Raw genomic sequence first — 25490 nt, forward strand, 5'->3', positions numbered from 1 at the left:
TAGTTTTGTTTGGGATTGCCTGATCCATGCAGTCCTGTAGGTGCTGGTAGAAGGCATTTGTAAGTGATTCAGTGGTTTGAGTAATGTTTACCACTGGCTCAGGGGCCTTAAAGGAGACCACACTAGTTTTTAGAAGTGTGAAGTCGGCTTTTGAGAAGTTTTTCACTGTGGTCTCTTTTATTTCAGGTGGGGGCGGGATGAGGACCTCCAGCGAGATTAGTTTATGATCTGATTTATCCCCTCCAGTGTTTTCAGGAAGGCCATGTGAGGTTCCTGGGTTTGAGAGGGTGGCCTGTAAAATGCTACAAATTGCAGAGCAGTCTTGCCTATGGTTAATTGCACCTGGATGGTCTACGATGCATTGTGCATTGCCACCAACCTTGAGGTGTGGGTGTCCTTTATGAATATGGACACCCCCCCCTCCTTTTTTGGTGTTGTCCGGATTTTGGGGCCGGAACGCATGATATGAGGTGAAACCTGATAGTGCTGGGGTGCTCTCAGGAGCCTTGAACCAGGTTTCTGTCACAGCACAGACATCGATGTTCTCCATACTGAGAAGGGCCTCGAGTGCGTGCATCTTGAGATTGAGACTTCTGGCATTGAGCAGCATTACCCTTAGTTTTTTTCCTTTTTTGTGTTCTAGGGTGGTAGGTTTAGAATTTGAGCCTTGCCTAAAAAGGCACTATGGGGTGGCAAGAGCCTTTGCCAATATCCAGAAGCCCAGGGGTGACAGGTGCAAGCCGTCCCTTGCGAAGCAGCGTGGCTTGTCCAGCATGTCGTCCCAGGCAGACAGACAATGGATCCCCTTTGAATGACACCAGAATTTAAGCCAATTATTAAAGCTGATCATCTTATCCCTGTATTGTGGCATCATTCTAGGTGAAGGTAGGATACTGCTCAAGGTCAGGGTCATACCTGCTTGGGCTACATAATCAGAGAGCTCCTCAATGTCTCTTTTCATGTAGTCCAAGGAGGTACGTCTCAGGTCGTTGACACCAGCGTGGACAATGACTGAGTCGTACTTGTGCCTGCTGTTGAGAGACCTGAGTGCTTGCGTTATGTGGCGGATTCTAGCGCCCGACAGGCAGCTTACTGTGACCTTCTCCTTACTCAGTCTGGTGAGCGGGACGTCAGTGTGTCTGACTATGAAGTCACCAATGACGAGTGTGTCTGGCATTGTGTTTGGCCTTAAAGGCTGTGACTGTTTGACACTCTGACTGCGTCGTCTATGTGTTGCATGTGTTTGGTCCTGAGGTGGTAGTTGTTTGGGTGTCTGCTTTGGTGACCTCTGCTGTTTTGGTAGATTTTTGATCAGAGCCTCCGAGCATGTCTTTGTGTGATTATGTGTATGATTTGAAGTTGTGATGGTACTATGTGTGACTGGGTATGTAGTGTGTGTGGTTTCCTTCTCCTCCTGTCTGGTCTTGCCAGTCCTGTGTTGAGAGAGCTCAGCCTCCAGTTTGGCCGTATAGTTGCATCTCTCGCATGTATTTGTGTTTTGTGGGAGAAGGAGAGGATTGTCTGTGTACATGAGGCAATTGTAACATTGCCTCAATATTCCCAGGTTCACTAGTTGAGCAGGAGAGGACACTAGCAACTGATCCCTCGACATGCTAGAAGTAATAGATAAAAAACTTACAAAAGACTGCGGCCTTTTCAGCTATTGCAGATGTCTTGTGAGGTACATACCAAATGGGGCACTGTACTCTATAATGGGTCTAATGAGGGATGAGTACAGTGGGACAATTACCTCCTTTTTTCTGGATGAAAAGCCCTTAGTGATGAGGTGTGCCACATAGAAGTATTTCCTGACAGTTGTGGCAATGTGGTTATCGAAGGTGAGACCACTGTCCACCTGTGTCCCTACGTCTCTCATCACACTTTCAGTGTTTAGTGTACTGCCACCTATGTGGTAATTCATGGGTACATGTTTTTCTCCCAAAGGGGATAACTACATTTCTTGGCATTAAGCTTGAGCCCATGGCTCTGGCACCAAGCATCTGTTTCTGTAAGGCCCTTTTGTAGAATATCCACATAATTTGGGGATTCAATAATGGCTCCCAGTTTACAGTCATCTGCGAACTTTGTTAGCCAGAGTCCCTTAGTGTTGGCCTGTACTTCAGAGAAGTATATGCCAAACAAGAGCGGTCCCAGGACTGAAACCTGAGGTACTCCACTTGTCACTTGTCTGGAGCTGGATTTGAAGTTGGCTACTTTTACAGTCTGGGTTCCATCAGTAAACCAATTTGCAACCCATCAAGTGACGTAGGGATTTATGCCCAGCTTAGTACGTTTATCTATGATTCCAGAGTGGGGGATGGTGTCGAAGGCCTTGGCAAGGTCCAGATAGGCTGCGTGGACCGCCTTACCCTGGTCCACAGCTCTGGAGACTGATTCAAAGAACAAATCTTGCATGATCAAAAATAAGGTGCTTCCTTTTCGTTCATAGCATCACTGTAAAAAAAGGAACAGAGATGCTATACATGCATACACCACCAGGTAGTTCTCATGCAAATGTGGGTGTGCCATGGGTATTTACCCTTTTCTGCAATGTAGTGCAATCCTGGAGTTGGCATATTTAATTTGCAGAGTGTGGGGGGTGCAGGGGGGCACACCCCCCCTGCAAATATGTAAGTTAACATAATTTACAGTTCTGAACTGTTGGACAGTGGGCGTGATATAGGCGAACTGTGTATAATTGTCATACACAGTAGACAGCTATTTTCGATCATGTAAGATTGGTTCTTTTAAATATTTGTTCATCTGCAGCTTCATTTAAATGGTCTCGGTAATGTGAGATTCGGACACATGGAGTTTCGATTATTTGAAGTAGATCCATATACATACATATATATATATGTATATATATATATATATATATATATATATATATATATATAGATATAGATATACACATATATTATATATATGTATATATATATATATATATATATATATATATATATAATATACAAATATGGATTTCCTTCACAAGCTCGAAGTTTCACACCTTTGAACTGCAAATGGTCGAGACCATAAGATAGACGTTTTGAAACTCTGAACATTTTGAATGTAAATCGATGTACAGCACGGAATGGGAAATTTACCATTTTCTTCGCTGTTTAAAATCACTAAAATAAAATGGGTCAAACAATTCTTACAAAATAAAAAAATATGCAAAGCATACAAAACTATTAGTCTTGTGGATGCTCCTTTGCTGTTATTATAAGCCGCTGAAAGGTGGAAATCCTCAAAGGATATGTAGTTTTGCATTTTTTCATAAATGCAGTCCTTTCAGTTGCTGTTGCTTTTATTCATTCTTTTCCAAGCTGTAATTGCACAAAACTAAATCCCGTTACTTTCCCAGAAAATCTAAGTACATGAAGGGTTTTGCTGCCGGCATAAACTGCTTTACATTTACAAGCAGGATTAAGGTGAATTACTTCATTCTATGTAAAGATTCTCATGCAACTAGGTGAAAGAACTAAATAATATTTTGCACTGTCTTTTAGACTTGCTTTCTCATGCAGTCGATGTGACATGAAGTCATATTCCCCAGTGCTACAGGAGCCTTAGGACTCCTTTTGTCATTTGGATATAATATGTATTAAAGCCAAATTGTATTTTGAAATCTTTCTAAGTTACTTGAAGGCTGATACCATATAGTTATAATTATAGATGTGTGTGTGTGTGTGTGTGTGTGTGTGTGTGTGTGTGTGTGTGTGTGTGTGTGTGTGTATCTATATATATTTTATTCCTACAGAGAATAATCGGCTTACAGATGTACTAACTCATCTCAAAATGTTTACTAGAAATGTTATATTAAGGTACCAATTTGGAAATAGTGATAATAATTATAATCAGTCTTTTAAAAAACCTAGTGAATACATACCGGGCAACCATCCTCTGGTAGAAGCATTTTACAACTTAGTAGAAGAGGATGTCTATAATCTATATAATGAATGTCAAACAAAGCACACCCATAAAAAGGGAAGCAAATATAACCTTAGCAATAATGAAAGAAAGGCATTGATGAGACTGCAGCATGATAATACACTGGTTTTCAGACCAGGGGGAACCCTTGGTAGTTATGGACAAAACAAGCTATCATAAGGCAATGTTGGGTATGCTTAGCAATGATATATATTATAGCATCATTGATAAAGAAAGGCTAGGGAACATTAAGTACAATATATACAAAACAATAGTTGAATTGGCAGATAGTCGTATTATAACTACTAAATTAACAAAATTTTTGGAAGTAGAGTACCCAATGATTCCCATTATATAAGGGATACCCAAGATTCATAAGGATGGCACAAACCTTCCCATGAGACCAATAGTCTCTGGTAGGGGATGGTGTACTGAACCTTTTTCTCTGTATGTCGAAAAACATCTTCGACCAATATTAGATGGGAATAAATATATACTCAAGGATATGAAACAATTTTTATCAGATTTGTATGATTTCTTTAGTAAAACTAAAATGAAAGCAAATATGTTGTTCGTAACACTTAATGTACAGTCTTTATTTACCATCATTCCCAATGGTTTAGATATAGCTTCTATTAAGAAATACCTTGTGAAACATAGTGAATATACAGAACAAAAAGTGGACCTTATATGTATGTTCTTGGAGATCATACTTGAGAATAATGTTTTTGTCTTTGATGGTAAAATGTATATCCAGCGTGATGGCGTGGCTATGGGCACATCATGTGCCAACAGCTACGCCAACATGTTTCTGGCTATATGGGAAGAGGAAGAACTATTTCCCAATGTTTGGTATCAGGAACGGATCTCTTTTTATCGACGTTTTGTCAATGATATCTTTTTTCTCTGGGAAGGTAGTGCTGAAGAATTGGAAAGGCGTGTTACATTAATGAATAATATGACCTCATAACTTAAATTTGCATCTAATTATTCAGACACTAAAATAGAATTTTTAGACGTATTCGTTGAGAGAGTGATGAACACCTATGTTAATACAAGTGTTTTTAGGAAGAAGTGTTAGAGGAACACCTTTCTCCATCAGCGTAGCATGCACCCTCCATATATTTTTAGTAATATTATTAAAGGGCAGAGCATGAGAATTTCACGGCTTAATGCGACAGAGGATGGTTACCAACAAGAAATTAATGTCTTAAAGAAAGACTTCTTAAACGTGGCTATAAATGCTCAGAGACTGAGAATGGTTTACAAAATATGAATCAGTTGAGAGAAAGTAGAGCAGCATCATATTATTCTGCCCATACATATGCTCCTAACCAGCAAAATAGTGGAACACCATATTTAAAGATGCCTATGTTTTATACCATGGACAAGAAAAATATAATGGAGCTTATTAACAATCATTGGTGTATTCTTACCACTGACATGGAACTAAGAAATATTTTTGGGGATAAACCAAAGTTCCAATATAAAAATAAGCCTAATCTTAAAAGGTTACTCTGCCATCTAACAGCCATATATTGTAATAATAATTATACAGGGACACTTCCAGGACTGTAAATTATGTTAACTTACATATTTACCGGGGGTGTTGTGCCTCCCTGCACTCCCCCACACTCTGTAAATTAAATATACCAACTCCGAGATCGCACTACATTGAAGAAAAGGGTAAATACCCGTGGCACGCCCACATTTGCATGAGAACTGCCTGGTGGTGTATGCATGTACAGCATCTCTGTTCCTTTTTTACAGTGGTGCTATGAATGAAAAGGAAGCACCTTATTTTTGATCATGCAAGATTCATTCTTTTAATTTTTATTCATCTGCACTTTTGTTTAAATGGTCTCGGTAATATGATATTTGGACATATAAGTTTTCGATTATTTGAAGCAGACACATATATATATATATATATATATATATATATATATGCATATATATTTATTTATTTATATATATATATATATATATATATATACGCAGTGGTACAGCGGTAGCATTGTTGCCTCACAGCAAGGGGTTCTCCTGTTTGATTCTCAGCTGGAGTGCCTTCTGTGTGGAGTCTGCATGTCCTCCCCGCGGTCGAGTGGCCTCCGAAAGACATGCATGAATGGGTGTGCCTTCGCTGATGGTTGGGTGTCGGGCTGGCAACTCGGCACCATAAAAATTGACTGCCAATCATTAGTGGACCGGAGTTCTGCTGTGGCGATCCCTAACTGGGAAAAGCTGAAAAGACAAACAAATATATATATATATATATATATATATATATATATATATATATATATATATATAAAAAATTTTCTTAAAACGTTGAATGCTACAGTCCTTGACTAATAATTCACTGAGCATTAAAACACAAATGAATGAAAATAAAACAGAACAAAAAAAAAAGAAAAACAGACAAATTACTGTTATTACCCACAGCTTATATGTACCAAAAGTGAGACTGGAGAGTGGAGAAAGCACAAATTCCCCAGTCTCCACCATTCTGTTTTCTCACTTAAACAAAAAGCCAGTACAGTTTCATTAAATGCATTTCAATCATCTGTGCCAGATAATTTTTTGCCTTCTCCGAAATCAACATTCGATCATCTGACTTATATATATATATATATATATATATATATATATATATACACATATATATATATATATATATATATATATATATATCTTTTGGTGGCCAGCAGTAATCAAACCACTATCATATTTATATATCCATTTCTGAGGTCAGTGCAGTTCAGGTTTAGAGGAACAAACTATCCTGTAGTGAGCACATTTGACCTTTAATTAATGTTGCAGAAGGATTCCATCACAAAGAATATCTAATCATACCATTTCTAGTTGCTGCTGTTGTGTGCAAATCTATTTTATTTATTAGCTATTTTGTTGCTGGGATTAATAGGAGAGGGTAATAAAAGGGAAGACAGTAATATCAGCTGATGTTTGAGAAACCATGTTATACCAGAACAAATTATTTTAATTGGGGAAATGATTGTACAAATCACCAGTAATCACTTGTGGTGACTGAAAAGAAGAAATATTTTGAAAGTAGAGCTTGGATTTGCTTTTATTTGATAACAAGACATTTAAGCTTGTTGATTAGCTGAAAGTGAACTTTTACTTCACATCTGAATTGATAGTCTAACACTCGTGAATTATTCATAAGGCTTGACTTCCTGATAGTTTAAGATGATGAAGTAAGGCACACAGTAAGAAAGCAATTGTATATGATACCTCCAGATGCACTTGTTTCATGAAATGTAAAACCAGTAAAAAAAATAATACACATGCCTCAAGAATAAGCCAGAGAACAATAACATATGTTTCATGAAAAAGTTATATTTACTCATGAAGTAGAAATAAATTAAACTACAAATTAAGATTTGCTGTCATTACTTTATACTTGCACAAGGCTGATTATAAGAAATGTAAATATAAATGCATATCTGAGGACATCTAGGAAATAATCAGTCTCTTTGAAACACCACAGCTCTCCTTGCAATGTTTTACTAAAAACATCATGTCTCCATGCACCCTGTCTAATGATGAATAGCCTAATGCCTGAGTCACAGCTGAAGGAGATTTCACTACACCAGTCAACCTCTCCACTGAGCAAATGCATTGAGTACGTATAAAATAACTGTCAACCAGCTTAAATCTTAATCATATTTTAAATGCAATTAAAAATTTCTAGAGAATAAAAAAAATCTCAACACATTTTGACTGGTATTTCCTGAGTAAACAAATGTATTCTAGGGCCCATTTAATCAGACTGTTGAACATGCAAATACTTACAGATTACAAAAACTCTTTGTTATTCCTCATAATTACTATGGTGCCTTGTTATATATGGAATAACTATGGGGGTCATTGAGCCTGCTACAGTGATGGACCATTTCACTGAATGTTATGTGCTTGTACTAATATTATCCTACCATACATATGTCTATAGTTGCTAGTGTTTCTGAGTATTAAATGAAAATGTCTAATCAAGCTACATGTTTAAAGATTCGATAGATGTAACAGCTATGATGTAGTTATTTATGTTATGCCAGTTCTAGAAAAAAATCCCAAATATATTATGTTAGAAGATAGATTTAAATAAACCTCTGAAAAGACTAGACATTGCATAGTTGTTATATTAAATACAATTAATTAAATTACTAATAAAAATATATACAAGAGTAATGGCTTGAGATGTTAAAAAGAAACAAACTTGCATACGTGTAGACTTGTGAGTTACTGTATACCAATACATACTATGGACATGTGTATAGTATCTATGCATTTCCTACACACACACACACACACACACACACACACACACACACACACATATATATATATATATATATATATGTGTGTGTGTGTGTGTGTGTGTGTGTGTGTGTGTGTGTGTGTGTGTGTGTGTGTAATGTGTGTGTGTGTGTGTGTGTGTGTGTGTGTGTGTGTGTGTGTGAGAAGTGGAAATAGCTGAATCCCCCTTTGGTTGACATCTGTTTAGCCCACAAAATTTAGTCAGCTAAACAGGTGGTTGACAGGTGTGCAAGATCACATAGTTGTCAGGGTTGTGAAATATGCTCTTTCCCCAGCGTTGAGTGGTTTCAGAGTTGATATATATATATAAAATTAGCAGGTGTGTGTGTGGGAGGGGGGCCTGCCCCCTGCGAAAAATTATGTTTGATACTATTTTTTAAACTTGAGTTTTGCATGCACTGAGATTCTCCTTGGCATATGAATAGTAGTGTGTTTATGTCTGTAAATTCAACCCTTTGTGGTCGATCTTGTGAATGTCAATACTTGGGTCATTTGTTCTGTATTAGTAGCCCCAAATTTTTTGTGATGAATATTTATGTGTGGGTGGATAAAAAGAGCACATGAAAGATGCAAACAGTTCAAGAGAATAAATGCATAAAGGGGTACAAAAATGCAAATCAGAGTAGATAAACATTACTGAAAGGTGAGAAGGTGGGATTGTGTTAATCAAGAGAAAAGCTGGATGGATGCAAGGTTACAAAAATCAACAGATATAAGATGAGAAATACCATCAAACTTAACAAGCACCGAATCAGCATCATTTTGGGATTTAAATTATTAGTCCTTGTTTGGAGATAAAACAAAGCATAGATTTATCTTTTTTATGTATTGTTTGTACTTAAAGAGTAGGTGATCTGTACGTTTTCACCTTGATTGTAGAACAAATGTTCTCAAGCAAGGTTTTAATGTACAGGCAATGCCCAGTAAAAAACAAGTTCAATGTTTCACTGAACCAGGTGCCATGAAGTTCAGGCAGAAAAAAACATGCACATGGATGTCACTTTTTATGCCCTCTAAATGTGGCTTTGCAGATTACAGAGTGTAAAATTTTAAAAGAGTAAATAAAGTGTATGTGTATCTGTGTGTATGTATGAGTGTGTTTGCATGCATGCTTGCATGCGTGCATGCCGAAATCTTAACACTTTCCAAGCAGGACATTTGTTTATCAAATAAATAATCTAAGTTTTTGATCTTTAATGGGTTCCTTCAAGCTTTCACAATCTGCTGAATTCATGCTAAGCAGTTAAAGATAACCCATCCAAAGCCTAAACAAAAAGGAGAAAACCAGGGTTGAGTATACTTTGCCTGAATAGCAACATCTTGTACAAGCAGATCAGTTTCTACATTCTGATATGTGTGTGTGTGTGTGTGTGTGTGTGTGTGTGTGTGTGTGTGTGTGTGTGTGAGAGGTCTACCAAAAGCGCATAATCACAAACGTTATTTTCGCAAGATGAAAAGAATGAAACTGAAAATTCAGAACCATGTACGTTTTATGTGGAAAAATATATCCTTTTCCACACTGTAATATGATTCCGGAGTTGATATATATACTTGGGGAGGCATAGCCCCCCACCTAGGTGGGTTTCAGATGGTACGGTGTGTTTTTTTGTAGTTTTCGGCAAGAGTTTACTTGTCCTGGGAAAAAAGTTTGTGGTCCGGGATTTTCAGTTTCATTATTTTTGTCTCGTGAAAATAATTTTCATAATTATGGGCTTTCATTATATCAAAGTAGATCCGTGTGTGAGATACAGCACATACCAACTTTTTTGAATGCAATAGGCAGCCCATCAGCTTGTGTTGTGTAAACAATAAGAATTATCAAACTCTAATGTCTGGAATTATTGACTACCTTTAATCCACAGTAGTTTACCAGCAAATATAGCATACTAAGAGGAACTGAACTGAACTATGTAGCACAGAACTGAACTATGTAGCACAATCAGGGACAGTTAAGAGGTGTGTGTATTGAGGGGGGGATTTGAAATGCTATGCATTATATCACTTTTTTCATTTATTTGATCACAATGAGACATATGAGGTGTAGTCACTCAACAAAGTCAGTGAAACTACTTGGCTTGTGAATGTGTGTAAGTGTGTGTGTGTGTGTGTGTGTGTGTGTGTGTGTGTGTGTGTGTGTGTGTGTCTGTGTCTGTGTGTGTGTGTGTGTGTGTGTGTGTGTGTGTGTGTGTGTGTGTGTGTGTGTCTGTGTGTCTGTGTGTCTGTGTGTCTGTGTGTCTGTGTGTGTGTGTGTGTGTGTGTGTGTGTGTGTGTGTGTGTGTGTGTGTGTGCATACATTATATACTTACATAACTTATATTTACATGTAAAGTACTTCCTCCAACAACAATTACATATGCTACAGCAAGTAATGAACATTAGGTGGAGGAACTATTTTACATCATAAATACATAAAAAAGTAAATACTGGAAAAAATCTAAAGCGATTTAACAGATAGCCCATTCTCTAAGCAAAATATTGCTCTACTGGGTGGGCATTATCAGGCAAATGATGCCCTTCCAGAGGTGGAAGGCCCTCTGTCTGTATCAGTGGGCCTCACAATACTGACATGAATGCTCTAATTAACTGGTAAGTTCCACCCCATCTGGCATTACCGCTTGCTTTTTAACACAGAGTGTTCTCTGAACAAAGCCCATTTAGAAAGGACATGAAGGTAGTGTGACGCACCTGCACTGGCCCAGTAATCAAGGACCCTCAATCTTCACCACTGGCAACAATGGGGGATGTACACACTGGGCGGATGACAAGTACACACACAGTGAAGTACAATTTCCCTTAAGAGCAAACAGAGATCACAGTCAGTCTGAGGCTGGTTTCTCCCTCTTTCGCCAGATCCCCAATAAGACTCCCCACTGACACAGCTATAGGGCTGAGGTCTCGGCTGAGTGGCCAAACCAGGATCTCCAGCACCCTCACTGTCCAACCAGTGCTTCATATCCCTGCCCAAGTAGCTGACGCACAAACTCTTTGAGATTTGATTTATATACAAACGCGCACACACTTCTGGGAAAGGTTGGCACAGGTTTACTAGTTATGCTCCCTTCTGCCGCCCAGACTATAAGGTAGTTTTCACTACCACCAGCCACTACTTATCAGCTACTTTTAGGCCCTTAACAAAGGGTGTCCAATCTTACTGTGCAATGTTACTATTAATCCAAATGGTAGTCTGGCCAAGAGCAAGACTATTTAGGAGTGGCCTGTACAGTGTCATCAAATAGATATGCAAGTGCTTAAATATCTCTAAACAGACCAACCACAAATAAAAGGTTTAAATATATGTAATAATAAATAATAAAAGAACAAGACAATACTCAGTAATTGATTAGTTACATCAGAGTTTAAAATCACAGGAGATATTTAAAACAACATTGCAGGACAGTCTCAGACAAATAAAGAAAACATCTAAGTTACACTTTACTATATTCCTATCTGAATCTAAAAGAGTTACTATGCCCTAAAAACTTACCTACAGCAAGGCAAGTGCAAAAGGTGATCAGTGGATGTTCTTGTTAGGTCAAAGACAACATACAAAATGCCCTGCCTCTCTCTGAGAGAGTTCTTAAATGAATATCAAATATTACTGCTGGGTTAGCGGAGGTGCAGTGGTTAGCATTGTCACCTCAGAGCAAGAGGTTCTCCCATTCGATTCTCACCACCTTTTGTGTGGAGTCTGCATGTCCTCCTTGCGGTGGAGTGATGTTAAAGATATGCAGGTAGGTGCAAGCATGAATGGGCTTGCCTTATTTGAAGGTTGGGCATTGGGCTGACAACTCGGCACCGTAAAAATCTACTGCCAATCATGAGTGGACCACAGTTTCACTGTGGCGACCCCTAAACGGGAAAAGCAGAAAGAAAGAGACTGCTGGGTTAGTTTGGATGACATCACTTTTTGTCACCTGACTTTCAGTTCCCAAGCTAAACACCCATTGTCAGAAACTAACAGAATGTAGCATCTCTCAGATGTTTACAGATCCTGGAAGTCATAGAACAATAAAACACTTCTACATCTCAAACCTAGTAATTACTCCTCTTTCAACACAATACAAAAAACGTCCAGCTCTAGATATTGTGTCTGCTACTTCACTGAAAGTGAGAGATAACATCTTCTGTTTATAGCGCAGTAATTATATAAAACAATTTAATTTCAACTATTTTCTCTGAATTTTTTCAAGTTAACCTCTTGTGTTCCAGTTTCCATTAAATGTATACACCTAAACAGTCACAATAGTGCAGATACTTTCCTGTTCTATTCAAATAGGGCATGCTGTGGCTACATTTTAGCTCAGTACTTTACACACACTTCTGTATAGATCATATCAATATTCACAAATGACATAGAATTATTTACAAAATTCACGATAGCTGGACTGGCAGTGAGACAGGTAGAAAAGCTTTAGTACATGATTTCACAGTTCATGTCAATATATATGATATCTGTTAGAAGCTGTAATGTAGCATCTGTACCCCTGCACTTGACAATTACTACACATATATATATATATATATATATATATATATATATATATACATACGTATATAATATATATATATATATATATATATATATATATAAAATATATATATATATATATATATAATATATATTATATATATATATATATATATATATATATTAATTAATTTATGAAATAATATACAGAAAATTATTACATTAGTAGTTTGTTAAAAAAAATGCATCTATTAGACTGTACTCAAAATCAGGAATTATTTTTGCTTTCCACCATGCAATTTCCATAATTAAATGCATCCACCAAATAAAAACAGAAGATTCACATTTATCTTTTTATTTATTTGTATTTGTTGATCTAGAACGTCCTTTGAGTTCAGCAAGGTTTCAAAGGACATCCTGGCAGAAAAACTTCAGAACATTGATAATCAACATTAGACAATTTTAACAGTACATACTTACAAAGTAATGCATGCATGAGGAAACAGATTGCATTTAAAGCAGTAAGTTAAAATATTTCCCTCTGCCAGCCTATAGATACAGCTGGACATTTTATTGCTATATAGTTTTGGTCATTATATTCAATGGATAAAACCAGAAGATTCACAACATGATGTACATTACTCACAGAGTTGCCCTTGATGTTCATTGGATCAGGAACCAAAATGTTAAAAGAACTGTATTAGTCCACTTGATAACATCAGCAAAGTATAGAGATTAAATAATGTTGCTATCAGAGTAATGAGAAGTGTTCAAAGTGTATGAGTAAATATGCATATCTGGATACAAAAGGCTTAACACAAATATCTTCTAGTAAGATATGCTTTTGAGCTCAGCTATGAAAAGGTTCAATCACCATTTTATAGCTTTGGGTAGGAATGCTTGGCACAAGACATATACAATGAAGTGAGGGTCCTCTAATGAATGTGCCATATTAACTTATGAACTTGCACTCTTTTTCTGTATTTAACATATTTAGTATAACTGTTAGAAGCAGGCCAATGGTAGCCACACACAGCTCATTTATAGATTGTGACATGTAGCACATCTGACTATTTTGGTTATCTATGGCTTCCATTATTGTTTCTAGTTAAGACTAGTTCAAAGTGCTGATTGAGCTGTAACGTATTATCTTTTATCTGTATGGGTATCACGAATTTGCATTGCCAAGGTTCTGCCCAGTAAAGGTGGCATTGCTAGGGATGCTGCAGAGCTGCTTGTATTTTTACAGAAGACCATAACTGGGATTTAGTAGCATTCCAGATGATGCTAGAGTGTTTGGCCTATTTTCTAATGAAGTCAAAGTGCATTGCAAGGGTTTTATGTATTATAAAGATTATTTTAATGACCGGTGTAGAAAAGCTGTTGGCTTGCTGTAAAAGCTTGGCTAATTTGCAGTGTTGTCACATATTGTTAAATACAGAAAACAGTGCAAGGTATGGAGTGGAGCCTCAGAGTTTGCGTCCATTATTACATAATCGAACTTTTAAAAGTTCGAACATCATATGTTCGACACCATATGATCAAACTTTTTAAAAGTTTGAAAGTGTAAAAAAATAAAAATAAACCAAAGAATAAACTTACCTGAATGGCCCCCACACCCCCGCTCTTTAAATATACCAATGCTGAGATTGAACTGCAGTGCAGAAAAGGGAAATCTTCCCATTCTGCACTGTACAGAGATCTCTGTTGAAACTTTTAAATGTTCGGTCATATGGTGTCGACCATATGACATTCGAACATTTAAAGGTTCGACGATGTGAAATAGACCCCAGAGTTTCTTGGAGAGATTATTTTGCGGACCAGTAGATGAGGGGAACCAGCATACTTTTTTACCTGTAGCAAGAGAGGGACAAGAATGAGACACTATGATTTCTACTCTTCACTAAGATTCAAAGTTTAAGCAGGTGATTATTGATGCTGTATGCTTTAAAGAAATTCATAAATAGAGGGCCAACCTTTCCGTGTTTAATTTGGATTTGAGAAATTACTTGATGGCTACTGAAGTTGTGTTATTTCCATATGTAGTCCTGAAGCCAAGGTGTGAAAAGATCTGTATATTACTGAATAGACAATTACTGGTTTAGAGCAATTTGTTCTCATTTTTTATTCAACAAGCTGACTAGTGGTGTAGGATTCAAGTTAGATCATTTATTTTGAAAGTTCTTTGTGTTCATAAATGATAGCACAGTCTTCTTAGTGCATGGAGCAATCTGTTTTTCCGACAGTACTAGATTTTCTGAATATGGCTATGGCACGGGCAATGATTTCAATTGAGAGTCCTAGGGAGATAGGAGGCAGAACTTCAAATGATTGCGGACTTGAGGCTTTAATTTGTGAGTGAAGCTTATTTACAGTGACATTACTTGCTGGTCAGAGCCACACATGCTCATGTCCAAACACACATAAAGACACACAGACGGAACCACCACCATACCTATTATCTGTCCCTGTGTTTACAGAACAGCCCTGTTGTAGCCTCTTATTTTGTCCCTGCCTCTCATAAATCACAGGTGATTACAGTTGGTCAGTAATTTCAGACTTTAGAGTATATTTTTTTAGTATTCAGAAACTACATTGTGTTGTTAAACCTTTAGCTGTATTAACTTATAGGTTAGTCAGAGTATTACTTCATTTTTTTCCCTGCTTCCATCTAGTGTGCTATCTTATTTCCAACTGCTCTATCCCACAATTCAATAAGCTACTAAAAACACATCTTTCAAATTCCTGGCTCTGTCCATGTAAACCTACATGATAGCCCAATTTCCCTTCCTTAGTAGCTAACAACCCCTCTTGGATGTCTTCACCAGGCCTCTTAAACTGGAACTGGCCACTGTAGTATATAAGGGCGCAACCATCTCTCCTGTGCAATCATTTATGCATTCTCTCTATCTCCAACTGTGTTTTACATACTCTCTCTATTTCCACTGCCTGCTTACATCAAAGATCAATGTAGTATAGAATTATTATAATCTCACAGTTATTCTCCAATATGTGAAATGTTATCTATGACATGTGATTGCTATTTTACTACAACCTCTTCACGTAATTACAATCTCCTTGTATTAGCATTGTACTTGCTTGCATTATTTTGTACTACTTGCTACTATTTTGTATTACTTGCTATTCTTTTGAATTACTTCTGTATTTTGTCAAATTATTATTATACATTGTTCTATGATTTTATTATGTAAATGTGGAGCTTTTCTCCCTGAGCCTCCACTGAAAAGGGACCTGCATCCAGTCGGACTTTCCTGGTAAACAAATGTAAAATAAATAAGTAAATAGTGCTCATGCTAGACACCTCCCATCCCTCTAAATTGTTCCTGATCTTACAGAATGCACTTGATTTTAGATCTTATAATTGCATTGTCCCCCATAACTCATGGACTGCTTCAGACAGTCAGTATAATAACTAGGCATTAAGAGTTTCACACATATTTTTCAAACAATATGTCAGGATGCAAGAACTGTCCTTTCCTGAAGTTCTTAGTTGGCATAGAGGACTAAAACTCTGCTTAGTAAAGGAGTTCTTACCTATATCAAGGGTAGAGTTTAAAGCTTTTTCTCCTTGTAAATTTTTAATGACTTGGAGAATTTAAACAGTTTGCCTGGTGCCTAGTGTTAACACAGAAGATTAAAGCTCTTTACAGTTAAGATGCCACTCCCTCTACCAAGGGTACTTGTATTTTTTTAATAACCATAATTGAAACAATTTACCTGCTGTCTACCATAAGCACAGATGACTAATAGACTGCTTGAGTGCCATGGGTATAGGGTTTAAAGCTGTTTCCCTCAAGATATTTTTAATTTTTTGTTAAAGTGATTTAGATATTTGCAGAGTATCCCTGGTGTCTAGTGTTCCCCATAACCGTGCAGCTTTTGTGCTGCAAAACTGTAGTTCTATTAACTTTTTAACTGAATTTACAGTACTACTTACATCTCTCTGGTGTCTAGTGCTCCCATCAGTTATGTCTTTTCTACTGTAAAACTGCTGATGTTCTTCGTGTTTCACTGTTGCAGTCATTACAATTGGGTTATCCTGCTGGCAGGCTACCCTCAGTCAGCCTGAATTCCAAAGTCTAGGTCCGGCGTCAGTTGCTGTCGCCTTCTTCCTGATGCCAGTGCGCCAGGGGTATAAAAAATGCAGCCGATGCCATTTTCTTCAGTCTTTCTTGCTGCACGGTGCCCGAAGCAAAAGCAGTTCGCAAGTGCCGGTCAGCCGACTCCTGAGATTTTTGTGTTCGAATTTCAGATCCGAAGTCTTCACTAAAAGCTAAGTACCCCGTTGGGGAAACTTTTTTCTTGCTCCAGACCAATGTCAGAAAAAGTTAATAATTGCATTTCTTGTGGGAAGCAAATACCTCATAAGGACTTTCATTCTTACTGTATTCCTTGCCTAGGCCCTGACCACGACGTTGCTTGTTGTCAGTTTTGTGCTAGATTTAACCAATGCACTATTAAGCATCGGTACGATTTTGCATTTCACTATTTTGGCAGAAGATTTAACTATACAATGTCATCTGATAGCCATCCGACTACTGGAATTCACAAGAAACACAAAGAAAAGGACAGGAATCCGAAGGTCAAAACTGATGACAAGGCTTCTTCTAAGCCAGTCGCCGGTTCTCAGTGAGGTGCCTTTGCAGCCCCTGATGACTGCTACCTTAGACTCACAGGCCGCTACCAACACCCACATGGAGTCGACCAGGCCACTGGAAAGCCAAGGTATTGGACCTTCGGAAACTATTCCCTCAGATAGTTCTGGAGCCGCTAAGCAGCCATCGTCTTCTGAGGGTGTTTTCAGACCTACTCAATTATATGTTAAACCGACTTCAGCTTCAAAGGCAAAGACTAAAACACTTTTAAAGACAAAGAAACAAGTACAACAGCCTCATGGACAGGCCTCCATGCCTACAAAGCAGATGCTCAAAATGGCCGAAGACCCAATTACTTTGATCAGGGGTTCCCATCCCCCTCCTGATAAGAGGCCTAGGCAAAAGACAGAATATGAATCTTCAGATCAGGTTTCCATTTCATCTGATTCCACTTTTGATCAAGAATACTCTCTTCCTCCCTATGAGGATTCTGATGCTGAAGAATCTATCTCTTCAGCCTCTCCTCCTGAGGATTATTCTTTTGGGGAAACTTTACATACCATGAGGGAGCATTTCCACTGGGAAAGCCAAGATTACTCAAATTCTAAGAAAAGGCTCAGAGACTTCCTTTTACCACCACAACACAGGCCCTTAGCTATTCTACCTGTGTTAGACATTGTAGATGATGTATTTTCAGAGTCCAGTCTGACCCCTGACTCCTTACCTCCAGCTCCGGTTAAGCTGGACATGCACTACAGGGTTCCTGACTCTCATACATTCCTTTTCAAAAACCCTGCTGCTGACCCAAGAACTATTTCTCAGGGTCCCAAAGGGGTCAAGGCTGCAACTGCAAAAAACCCTACTCCCTCTGACAGGGATTCTAGGGCACTGGACATATGGGGAAAAAAGATTTACACTTCTGCTACCTTGGCTATAAGGGCTTTAAATTATCAGTTTTATATGCTCAGATATCAGCAATATATTATGTCACTGCTTAAATAGAAAATGTTGATAAATTCTGAATGTGCAGAAAACAAAGAAATGCAGGATTTATTGCATGCAGCTGGACAAGTTGGAAAGCATACTTTGCAATGTGGTTTTGATTCTCTGGAGGCCTCCTGCAGGGCCGCAGTTACGGGTTCTGTCATTAGGAGGCATGCTTGGTTAAAGGAACAAAATCTACCTGATCATGTTAAAGCAAAATTATTAGATGCTCCATTACAGCAAGATACTTTGTTTGGTGTTAAAGCAGAAGAGGTGTTGAAAAAAATGGAGGACAAATCTAAATCTATGCAAATGGTTAAGGATTTCTTACAGGTACAGCCACCAAGATTTAGCAGACACTGGCCTACAAAGAATTGGTCCTTTCCAGTGTCAGACAGCCCACAAAAGGGGCAGATACAGATGCCCTAGAGCTAGATCCCAGCCCCAAGATTCGTACAGGTCTAAACAATGGGGTGCTTCTACCTCCAAAACTGGAGAAGACAAATCACAACCATACAGGAAACAGTCCCAATGACTTCCCCCTGCCTGTGCCAAGCACTTATCTTCTGGCAGCACCTTTAGGGGGACAACTAGCACTTTTTTCTCAAAACTGGCACATAATAACCCAAAACAAATGGGTCTTAAACATAGTGTCACAAGGCTACAAGTTTCACTTCCATACCCTGCCAAGGGAAAACGGTTGGCCAGACCTGCCAAAACATCAATGGGCAGAGGCACAAAAACAAGTCTCATCCCTCATGGACATGAGGGCCATTCAACAAGTACCAGAGCAAGAACAGGGACAGGGATTTTATTCAAGACTGTTCTTGGTAACCAGAAAGGACAAAGCTTGGAGACCAATACTGGACCTATCTATTCTAAATACATATCTGGATATTCCAAAATTCAAAATGTTGACTCTACAGCCGCTTCTGCCCATGTTGGGAAAGAACACTTGGCTGGCGATTTTAGCTCTAAAAGAGGCATACCTGCATGTCCCATTCAGACAAACATGCAGAAGATACCTCAGATTCAAAGCTAGCTCAATGCACTACCAATTCTCTGCACTGCCCTTTGGCTTATCTACTGCACCCAGGGTCTTCACAAAGTGCCTGGCAGCAGTAATTGCATACTGCAGACAAAGAGGAATACAAATATATCCTTACTTAGGTGACTGCCTCATTCAAGCAGAGAACAAGGACATTCTTCTACAGCATCTGGCGTTTGTAAAGAGATTGTTACCATGCCTCGGGTACACAGTCAATGAACAGAAATCAAAACTAGTACCCTCTCAAGAGATAATATTCGTGGGTGCAAGCTTAAATACAACTGCTCAGATGGCTTATCTCACGCCAGACAAACAAAGGCAACTGCCTACCTATTTCAAACTGTTGGCAACAAAGACCCAGTTATCTGCAAGAAAAATTCTGCAGGCTTTGGGGTTTATGGCATCCTGCATTCTACTAATTCCATATGCAAGACTGCATATAAGGAAGCTTCAATGGTACCTAAAAAGTGTTTGGACTCAACATTGCCACAGCCTGGAAACAATAGTTACTCTCATTCCCTGTCTGCAACAGGAGTTTCGATGGTGGGCGAAGGCCTGTCACCAGAACAAGGGACAGCCTTTCACTCTACCCCCAGCCACACAGACATTAACAATGGATGCATCAGATTATGCCTGGGGAGCCCACATGGCAGGAAGATGTATTCAAGGCACATGGTCCGCAAACCAAATGCATCTGCATATCAATCAAAAAGAGATGCTAGCTGTTCAAAATGCCCTGACAGCCTTCAAGGACCTACTTCATCTGGGACAACTACTGATAAAGACAGACAATACCACTGTCATGTGGTATATAAACAAGCAGGGAGGCAGTCATTCTTACCCCCTTTGCAGACTAGCCATGACTTTGTGGGACACAGCATTGACTTACCAAGTACATCTGCAGGCATAATTCCTGCCAGGCAAAATAAATACTCTGGCAGACGAAGTAGCAGAAACCTCATGGATCCCCACGAGTGGAAATTGGATCCACAAGTCTACAGCATGGTAACAAGGAAATGGGGATGCCCGGACTTAGATCTATTTGCCTCACCTCACAACTTCCAACTAAAGAGATTCTGCACAAGGACTTAACACAGGTAAGCATGGAAAGTGGATGCTCTATCTTTCAGCTGGAAAAACTTAACAGTATATGCCTTTCCTCCTCTGCCTCTTCTCCCCAAGGCACTCCTAAAGGTCAGACAGGAGAAGCCAAAAATGATACTGATTGCCCCAGACTGGCCACGCCAGTACTGGTATCCAATCCTAAGGAACTTGTCTCGAAGCCCAGCCTGGACCTTACCTCAAGTGCCTCATCTACTGTCCCAGCAGAACAATTAGATCCTGCACAGCCAACTCAAGACCTTAAATCTGGCAGCATGGTGGATAATGTAGTCTTACAAAACACACCTCTCACTAAAGTGGTGATGGATGTAATTTTGGAGGCCAGGATGCCTAGTACTAGAAAATCCTATGCTGGAAAATGGAAGAGATCCTATGCTTGGAACCAGGCACAAGGAATTGAAACAGCTGTACCAAATATTCCTCAGATTTTGCAATACTTGACTGAGATGTTGGACAAAGGCCTATCCTTTTCATCTATAAAAATTCATGCCTCTGCCATTTTGGCTCATTGCAATACAGAGCCACCAATTTTTTTCTCATCCTTTGCTAAGGCAGTACCTCAGAGGGGCCAAAAATTTAAGGCCTCCAAAGAGATCACCATTACCTGCATGGGACCTCAATTATGTCTTGGAAAAACTCACCCTGCCTCCTTTTGAACCAATCATTACAGCTGATATAAAGTTTTTATCTTGGAAAAGAGCTCTGCTCCTAGCAATAACTTCTGCAAGATGAGTCCCAGAGCTACAGGCACTCATGGCTGTGGAACCTTTTATCATTTTGTATCCAGACAGGCTTTCTCTGAGGACAAACCTGACATTTATGCCTAAGGTAGTGTCCGTGTGGCCCTTAACCAAAATATTCATCTGCCTACCTTTTATCCAAACCCACAGAATTAGGGGGAGAGAATTCTGCATTCTTTGGACATACACAGACAGCTACGCTTCAATTTGAACAGAACCAAAGCTTTCAGAAAGACAGAGGAATTACTAGTGGCATTTGCTGCAGGATCACAAGGAAAGGCTATCTCAAAGCAGACTGTTTCAAAGTGGATAGGCCACTGCATTCATTTCTGCTATTCACAACATGGCAAGCCAGTACCTAAGGGCATTAGGCCACGTTCAACCAGAGCAGCAGCCTCTTCAGCAGCCTTCTTCAGGGGAGTACCAACCAAAGACATTTTAGAGGCTGCTACTTGGAGTTCAGTGCACACCTTCACTAAGCACTATCACTTACCACTCTACTCTAAATCCAGGGCAGGCTTTGCCACTGCAGTTCTGCAGGGCCTAATAGCCACTCCTAATGCTATTTAGCTCCAGCCTCCCAACCTTAGCTTTGGGATTCAACCCAATTGTAATGACTGCAACAGTGAAACATGAAGAACATAGTACAGTTGTGTACACTTACCATAAATGTAGATGTTCGAGTGTAGTCACTGTTGCAGTCCAGGTTACCCACCCGCCATCCCCCATTTCTTTGCTGGAACTTATCTGTACTTCTCTATCTTATACAACCTATGTGGTGTATTTGCTTGTAGATGAAGGCAAAATGTATACTTTGGTGCATGTATGTTTTATTGACATATTTTTAGCCAACCCTATTGGGGGCACCTGACATCTGGGGCAAGAAAAACTGAAGAAAATGGCGTCGGCTGCATCTTTTATACCCCTGGCGCACTGACGTCAGGGAGGAGGTGACAGCAACCGATGCCAGACCTAGACTTTGGAATTCAGGCCAACTGAGGGTAGCCTGCCAGCAGGATAACCCAGTTGTAATGACTGCAACAGTGAATACACTCGAACAGCTACATTTTATGGTAAGTGTACACAACTGTACTTTCTATTCACTTTTTAAGCACGTTTAAATGACTATTTACAAACTTAATACCCCCCCCCCCAATTTTGCAAGATTTACTCATTAGTCTGGGAGAGTTTAGAACCATGACAGCCTCTCCCACAAAGACACATACAAGTGCATGCGCACACACACACACACACACACACACACACACACACACACACACACACACACACACACACACACACACACACACACACACACACACACACACACACACACACACACACACACACACACACACACACACACAAACATGCACATGCACACAGCTCCTAATCACCCCCATACTATCCTCTAACCAACTCCCCATAATGTTGCTATGCAGGAAGTCGCTCACACACAGACACACAGACATACACACAAACAAATGCATGCACCTGAGACCAATCTTTTTTTTTTCATATACGCACATATGCAGTCACACACATACGCACAGGCCCAAACCCACAATTACTACTTGCTTGCTTAATTCTTTTGCACCAACCTCTAACATGGTCTCACCTGTTTAAAGTAATGGGTGAATGCAGACTTTTGGCTAAGTTAATTAACTTAGTTGGCTGAGCTAACTTGCAATCTCTCAGCTGCATAAATCCCTTATAACAGCATTTCTTGGGGAGAGCATACAGCTAATTAGCATAGGCTTTTCCCCTAAAATACATTATTAGCATACAGCTCTGCCAAGGAGACGGCCCAGTCGAATAATCCGACAGACTGTGTAGGATCACTGTTGTTGGCCTGTCTATGAATCAAAAAAGGGTCACCACCAGTGGTAACAGCCTATGTTAGCGTTTACCATTGACAGCAACCCTTTCTGAATCAGTCCCATAGTTTTTGAATGCGTGTGAAGTTGCTAGCATGTACTCATTATTTGCAGTTCTGATGATTCCACAGTCAATATTTTATTAGCTTTTCTTCTAGATAACATTTTTTAACTAGAAAAAACTGCACAAAGACATATTGCACAGGAATTGTAATGGACTACTCAGTAGTTCGAATACATTGCTTGAAAGTTTAAATAATTTGCTGAAAGGTTTAAATGTACTGTGTAATATGATATTGTTTTAGAGTCCTGAAATACTTACAAAAACTTGATTCTACTATTTTAAAATACAGTGTTTAACTGCAACTGACTTCTTAAGCACACAGTGGTAGAGAAGTTGCTGATATTTAAAGTTCCATAAAGACTGGCGGGTGTAAGTCTGTTTTAAGACTTAAATATGCCCTTTTTCAAACTTGCTAGTCTGTGTTTAAAACAGAATGTGGGATGATATGATGTTGTTGAGATGGGTACCATGTAAGAACCCTGAAAGTATGTGGGCATGATGTAATTTATGTTAAAATACCAAAGTTAGTTATCTGAAGGTGTGACTGACACCAATCTGCCCCTCTTCTTAAAGCAAACCACCCAGATAGGGTTGCTGTATAGAGGATGACCCACTAATGGCACTGTTAATTCATACAAGCTATGTTATAAACTTTTAAACCAGACATAACCTCAAGCTGACTATTTATGATTCTTCTAGAGTGGTCCTTTTTAACTTGATGCCCCTGCTGTGTGTATTAACTATTTTATGACTGGTATGTGTGTGCAGGGTAAACAAAGGTTATGGCTGGATGGATATGTATGGAGCTTATCATTCACTTTCTCAATTGTAGAATCTCAGTGGTGCTATTATACAATATCTCAGTGCATATTAGATGAAAACATAGTGTTGTACTACAGCCACAGACTTATTTATCACTGACAAGCAACATAATTGTTTTATCATTCTATAATTTACATAAAAATAAATGGAGTTTATATATAAGAGAACTGATTCTATGTGTCACGTACTGAAGTGCTGAGATGATTGTTGTTTGCCTTATGACTTTATATTGATAGCTCTATTTCATGGATATTATTCTGTTTTTATTTTAGTGGCCACTCCTTCAGCAACAGTACCTGAATGTGAACCCAAGATTAATGGGCATTACATGGGCCACAGGCTGTCTGTGTCCTCCCGGGCCACTGTAGTGGCTAGCATGGACAATACCTCTCAATCTTTGTATACTGTTATGAAATGGAAAACAGTCGTGGCTGTCTTTGTAGTTGTGGTGGTCTACCTGGTGATCGGGGGTCTAGTATTCCGAGCACTGGAGCTACCTTTTGAAAGGAACCAGAAGTACACCATTGCTTTGGAGAAGGCAGACTTCCTGCGGGAGCATCACTGTGTGACACAGCAGGAGCTAGAGACTCTGATTCAGGTAATGTTATACTTGGAAATCTTAAAGAAATGCTGCACTTTTCTGCTAGAATGGCTTCTTGCTGGATGCTTGTTGTTCAGGTTCTTATTACTTAAAGTTGTTAATTAAATAAAATATATGGAATCTATTTAGGCCGAGTGATTGTTAGACATTATGATTTCAGTTCGCCGATGGGAAAGCAAACACTCTTACTTCTGAAATGGCAGGATTTATTTTTGCTGTATTGTCATTATTTTGATTTCTTTTCAAACCTATCAGCTGCTGCCTGGGGTGATGAATCACTGTATGTGGACAATAGTCCACACAATTCTGCCGGCTGAGGAAGAATAACCTAATATTACTTAAGGTTAGGAATATTAAGTACTTATTACATACACAAATGTATCAGAGTATAATATTTGTGTACAGAGCTCACACTGATTATTGTTTTGGGTGGAAGTCTTTCCTAGTGTGCTTTGTTTCACCAGAGCACTCACTTACAAAAGTATGCCATGATGAGGATGCATTTGTGACCTTCTGCTCCTCTATTGCATGGTGGGCTGTTCTGGTACTCACAATCTTTTTGGTTACAGCACAGCAGCAAAATAAAGGCTGCTCTCTCTCCCATCAGAAATGTCTCTGATAGGCCGCTCAGTTTTCTCCTTCAGGTCACTAAGAGCTAGAAGTCAAATTTAGGCAGCTTTATCAGCAGTGGCTTCTCTGTTAGATGAATGAGACTTTAATTATGGTTTATATTATTGCATCATATTTTATACAGACATTTGCCTCATACTTTAATTAAAGTTGCCTGCTTAGTTTTGCAGGCATGTCCAATAATTTGTTTGTTGTGCTATCATTATTTTTTCAACTGTTTGCCTTTGGTGTGATGCAGACTTCA

At 39.0% G+C, this 25490-nt stretch overlaps 1 protein-coding gene across 1 annotated transcript in view; it reads left to right on the forward strand.

Annotated features, from left to right (window-relative positions):
• The window catches only part of KCNK10 (potassium two pore domain channel subfamily K member 10), a 972966-nt gene that overhangs the window by 166883 nt on the left and 780593 nt on the right, over window positions 1-25490 (forward strand). The window contains exon 2 of the mRNA XM_044074099.1: window positions 24288-24613. Coding sequence (XP_043930034.1) covers window positions 24288-24613 — 326 coding nt within the window. The remainder of the gene's footprint in view (window positions 1-24287; window positions 24614-25490) is intronic.

This window comes from Protopterus annectens, chromosome 6.part0 (assembly GCF_019279795.1).
Source record: "Protopterus annectens isolate FY-2018-M chromosome 6.part0, PAN1.0, whole genome shotgun sequence".
NCBI classification, from domain to species: Eukaryota; Metazoa; Chordata; order Ceratodontiformes; family Protopteridae; genus Protopterus; species Protopterus annectens.